Source organism: Gouania willdenowi, chromosome 19 (assembly GCF_900634775.1).
Source record: "Gouania willdenowi chromosome 19, fGouWil2.1, whole genome shotgun sequence".
NCBI classification, from domain to species: Eukaryota; Metazoa; Chordata; class Actinopteri; order Blenniiformes; family Gobiesocidae; genus Gouania; species Gouania willdenowi.
In genome coordinates this window covers 19,107,007-19,113,006 of record NC_041062.1, presented here as the reverse complement: position 1 = coordinate 19,113,006, position 6,000 = coordinate 19,107,007, and the positions used below count along the sequence as shown (strand labels likewise).

The 6,000-nt window shown below is 39.5% G+C and overlaps 1 protein-coding gene across 1 annotated transcript in view; it reads right to left on the bottom strand.

Annotated features, from left to right (window-relative positions):
- Positions 1–1,187: 1,187 nt before the first annotated feature.
- mrtfba (myocardin related transcription factor Ba) overlaps positions 1,188–6,000 on the bottom strand; it is a 30,046-nt gene continuing 25,233 nt past the window's right edge. Inside the window, exons 14-16 of the mRNA XM_028476733.1 lie at positions 5,582–5,713; positions 5,427–5,487; positions 1,188–2,819 (exon numbers count right to left, since the gene is read on the bottom strand). Of these exons, the coding sequence (XP_028332534.1) occupies positions 2,329–2,819; positions 5,427–5,487; positions 5,582–5,713 (684 nt within the window). The 3' untranslated portion in view covers positions 1,188–2,328. The remainder of the gene's footprint in view (positions 2,820–5,426; positions 5,488–5,581; positions 5,714–6,000) is intronic.

Sequence of the window (6,000 nt, the reverse complement as noted above, 5' to 3'; positions counted from 1 at the left end):
ACCCTCATTTTTATCTGAACCTTGTAAAAAAAATACCCCCTCAAGCAGGTTGTGACTGATTCCGTTGGAGCCTAGGTTCCCAAAGTGGGGCATGCTAATGTTAGCTAATGATCGGCTAATGCTAACACTGGGCTAATGCAGTGTTCAATGACGTGGGCCAGCACCTGCAACCTCACTTGCATTTTCTTCAGGAAATGCAAATATGAAATATATACTATTCGTCAACAGGATAGGTCAAATTCAGGGATATATCACATTACATTATGTGTTTTAAGTGTGCAGGAGTAAGGGGTACATGGCTTCAGGTTAAAAGTCCAAAGTGGTACACAGGACTGTGAAAAGTTTGGGAACCACTGCCTTAGATGATGCCAAGCTGGCATCATTGAGGATTTTGAGAAATTCAAGATGGCGTCAAAGGAATAATAGTAATTCAACGTGGTGACACATTACTGACGGATTTATAATTATTGTTGCAGCGAGATTCATTTTGTCTCCTTTATGAACCGTATGTTAACATGAGGTTTATTCCTTTGAACATGGAAGTTAAGTGAAACTTCAAAGGAACCATCAAAGGAGATCAGCAGAACTCCGTTTCGGTTTGCATTTCCACGTATAAATGATACTGTATAAATGATAAAGTATGTGAGTATATATCAGTCCCTGCAGGACTTTTATTTCAATTTCCCTGATTTTGGGAATTTGTGGAAATTTTGTGGAATAATTTGAGCAAATTTTTTAATAATTGAGAGTTCTTTCAACAATTTGAGACTAAAAATGACTGCCGTCATGTGGAAACTGGAAAACAGGGCTGAGATATCTACAACTGAATAAGTTGGTAACATACAAAATGTTTAATGTTTTTTGTAGAACTTAATTTCTCGAGTGGGCCGAATTTGATGCTCTAAAGGGCTCGATTAGGCCACCGGGCCTCGAGTTTGACACATGTGACCTACAGCCTTGTGGTTGTCATAATTTAATTCATTGACCTTGAAAACCCTATATTTGATATGTTATAAAACAAAGTCATCTTGAATTTCTCAAAACCCTCAATGATACCAGCTCGGCTTCATTCAGATTCCTATTCTGTGGAACTTAATGACCTGCTTGGGGGGTATTTATGCAAGGTTCACACTGTGACTGATGGACTAACGAGAAGCTTGGGCTAAAGCAGTCTACGAAGATCCAGCTTTTCTTTAACTACAGCTTTGTTTAATCCAAACTTTAACCCAGCGTTAATTCCAAACCATGTAAACCAATGCTCAGAGATCCTTTAAACTGTTTAAACTGGTGAAAGCTCTGGTTTTCTCAGATATGTTCAGATGATGTGGTTTAGAGTATTTACACAGTCCCAGTCCAGCCCAGTGACTCTACTGGAAACCTTACAATCCTCATCAGTGTATGATCCAGGGTTGGGGGTCAATTACATTTTTTTAATTACAATTACATCTTCAATCATCCATATTCAATTAAAACTCAATTATGGTTAAGGTGACTGGCATCTTTTTTTCCCCAATTAAAACTTATCAAAATTATTATTTTCTCCCTGAAAGTCAATTATAATTACATTCTCAATTACTAAAGTTCAATTACAATTACTCACAATTACTGAGCATTTATTAATAACATAAAACGTAACCTATGTCTTGCATTAGCTTTCTGTTAGCATCTCTTATGATAACGGTTAGTTATATTGTCTTAAATCAGCTGTAAAATACACAAAAAAATTATGTTTTTTAGGGTATACTTCTGTTCTTTGTTTTGCACCTCGACTTCTACTGTCTTGGCTGATTTGTTGTTGTTTGTAATTATTATTATAAATATCTATTTTTTTTTCAATCTGACTCTAGGACACGCACAAGAATTCCATTGTAACTGTTCTTTTTAACTTGTACATATCGAAATAAACTCACCCAATCACCCAATTTGTTTTTCATCCTTGTTAAGCTTCATTATCCATGAAAATCTTGGTTTTAATATTTTTGGTGCGAGCGTCTGAGCCTTTCTTGTGTCACTATACCACTAGATTTTCTTTAATCTAATTTCCATACCAATTACAATTACAAAGGCAATTATCTGAACTCAATTACAAGTCAATTACGATTACAACGACGATATATTTTTTCAATTCCAATTATAATTAAGGCATAATTGTAATTACGCGACTACAGTTATAATTGACCCCAACCCTGGTTTGATCTTAGCTAGGTTTGCTAATTGCTAACGCTGCTCCACAGCGCCCTCTGCTGATCTACAGTGGGAATATCATAGATGATGAGAGCCACCTTCCCTTCTTTTGCTCCCTCTTCATCTTCATCATCTTACCCTGTGTCAGTCCCAGTGCAGCTCGTGTGCATCGAGGAATTCTGCTGGTATTCCCAGCGCTGTGAGGGACCCGGGACATGGAGGCATGGTGAGATCCAGCCACTCCATGTTGTCCAGGGTGGGGTCGGACAGGCCCATGTGGAGCAGGGAGGGGGGAGAGGACCCACATAAGGACAGGTCTGACGTGTCCATGGGGGAGTAGTGGTGCTGCTCCATCAGCTGAGCCTGAAGCTCCTCCATCAGACCCTGGGTGCGTGGGTCTGATGCTGGGGGGGTGTTAGCCAGCGTTCCTTCCAGGAAGATCTCCAGCTGATTGTCTGTGGCTAGCGAGGACAGACTGGGATTATTGGAGCTGAGAGTAGGGGGAGGGGCCATCTGGATCTGAGGGGGGGGTCTGGACAGGACCGTGTTGACTGGGAGGGTGGTGATGTTTGCTGTGACTGGGACGGTCTTGGTATGAGTCGACGGAGGCTCCTGGTGGACAAATGGAGTGATCTCTAAAGGAGGAGATAAAAAAATAAAAACATCAATATTACAGGTGATTATCAATAGCATCATTATTGAACCTCACCATTACTGCATTGAAATAAAGATACTTAAAATCATCTCATTCTTCAGGCAAAACGTGTTGAAAGGTACAATAGGAGAAGGTTATGGGTGAGTGTTTTTTTGGTAAAAAGCTAATTTGACAAAGTACATGTAGCTTGAAAAGAGACTTTAGACATACTACGATATTACACTTGAGCAGGGTATCATGTACAAAGACTTATAAAAATCCAGAGACTGGCATACGCTCGTAAAAATTCAGATGTTTGAATCTGTGCGTATGACTGGATCCACGCCTATCCTTTGAACATCTGAATCAGCGTGGACGTCAGGCACATATGTCCCCTCCCTGTCCACACCCACATTTACATATGTAAATTATATTGAAATGAGATCAGTGCTGGGATTCCTCTCCACGTCATCAGAAAAAGCTGCACTCACACAACCAGTAACACAGGAAAAATGAGATTTTTTAAATATTATTAGGCCGACAACAACATGTGTGACAGAGGTGATTCAACAATGAAGATACTTGAAATAATATAGATACACACAGTTCATTGACTGTGGGTGTGTTAAAAAGTGGGAAGCGGATTAAGGAAGTGACAGAAAATGCTATATACTATTACTAATAATAATAGTAATCGCTAAATATGACGTTCCGATCGCGCACATCAGGCTTAATGTTTGTCTCTGTCCTCCACCTGAGCATAAAACAGGATGTGAATGCGTAACAGGTAAATGTGACTCAGTGTGAAACGCTTTGGCACTAAAGCCTCTATAAGTGAAGTCCTTTTACAATACGTCAATCTTCAACCCCACCGCCTCCCGCCTCCACCCAAAGCGACCCACCCACCCACACACGCACACACACACCACACACCAGTGGGTTGCGCTGAACAGTCTGTTGGCGTGTGGGTGTGTGTGAGGCCGCTAAAGATTCAGACGTAAACGTGTCTTTTACGCAGAGGTCAGCTGAAAATGTGCATTGATACATGTAAACAGCAGCTCAGAGGTTCATGTGTGATTATATTGTATTATTTTGGTAGTGTGCCTAATAAATCCTTAGAATTCAAAGCATCAATTACGTGGAAACATACGTACACCACCTCAAGACTTGACGTGAAAGACCGCACATTTCCAGGCTCACTCCAGTTTCTGAACATCGTGATTCTGCTGTGGATTTTGACGTACGCAAAACAGGCCCCTGTTATTTACCTAACATATTTTGCAAGTCCCTTTGTGAGATTTAAATGCACAACTAAGGATGTCACAGGCAACAGGTGCTCAAGAGTTACATTTGCTTAAAAAAAAAAGTTCATAAAAACTGTGGCATGACTATAGACCAATGGACTGATGTTGGATGGGTGGGTGTCAGTGAGAAACACACACAGCTGGATCATTCCATGTCATTTCAAAAAACATTTCAGGACATCCCACGCACTTCGGTCTCAAACAATTCAGACATTTTTACCAATTGTTCCTTAATAATTCAATAGGCACACTAACTTTTTAGTTTTATCATATGAATACTTTGAGATATGAACAATGTAGTGAGGGGGTGTGTGTCGATTTTCTTGCGTCCTTATTTCTCTTCCAATATCTTAAAAATTAAACCACATAGGAAACTGACATGTTGTATAGTAATACAGCTTCACCTACTCTCTCAGATTATACAAAAATGTCTTCTATACATCTTATCTAGTGGACATGCCTGCCCCTCAAAAATTGGGAAAGCTTTGAGCCATGTACATAGACTGTTCTAATCACTACTGAATAGTCAGATATATGCATTGGTTCTTGGGTGACGGTCTCTTGAAATCCTAAAAAAAATACTTTTCCACCATTTTCATTTCCCATAACTGCATGTGAAAATGTGATAGAAAATCTGATCTCTGTTTTAATCCATAGTATAAAGCATATAAAACATTTTCTTCTTTATGTATGTTCTTTCATTTTTATTTTGAACCCCAACTTTAGACTATTTCACCATTCACGGGTATTGAATCCTTTATGTGATGCCATTGTAGCTACAATAAGTCACATAGGCAGGCTACAATGGCCTCATGTAAAGGTTTTTAAATATCCGCAAGTTGTGAAAGAGCCCCAAAGTTGGGGTACAAAAGCAAAATTAAGAAGTTGCATAAAGAAAAAGATCTTCATACTATAAATTTAAACAGTGATCAGATTTTTTTCTTTGAAATTTGGTATAGTAATACAGCTCCACCTACTCATCTTTCAGTTTCCTATGTGACGTAGTTTCTGAGAAGCTTAAAATGGAAGAAAAATAAGGATGCACGAAAACTGACACATACACACCTCACTAAATTGCCCAAATCTCAAAAAGCATTGATCTGATCAAACTAATAATGTACAGGGTGCGTATTGATGATTCACAGGATAATTGGTAAAAATGTCAAAATGTTTTGAGACCGAAGCGCATGTGCCAGTTGGTAAACATTACAGCTGGGTCATTCCATGTCATTTCAACAAACGCACATTGCTGACTGTTTGTCTGAGGAAAAACAAGTTGTCATTTTGTACAAAAGCTACTGCACCTCCACTTTCTATCAGGATGTCAAACAAGTCGTCCATTTGCTGACTGGTTGGCGTAGGAACCTAAAAATAGACAGAATAGAAGAATGAAGACAAACCATAAAAAGAGGTGATTTTTCTCATCTACAGACGTTTCAGCAGCTGCTGAAAGCATCACCTGTGAAACGCTGTTAATGTGCATGTTGCGTGTCTGTTTCACAGCCTCCTCGTAGCGTGGAGGCTCCCTGGACTTTGGCTGAGTGATCAGGGAGGTGTGCTGCAGAATGAATGCAGGCTGGGGCGACAGGGACTGGGAGAGAACAATCAAACCAATCACAGTGAATTATAATTAAAAACAACAAGAAGTGATAAATAAAACAAATATTTCGGTGGTAGTGATTGATCTTATGGCTCTTAGCCTCTCATTTGTTTGGTGGGCGGGGTTTAAATTGTGAATAAAACGCTTTCTTTTGTACAAACAATGCTAAGTACGCACACAACCAGGGGACACAAAACTCCATCAGCGTATTTCAATGTAGAAGCTGCATTGTTTGTAGTTGTCCCTGACCTAACTGCAATAAAACATCATTTCATTGA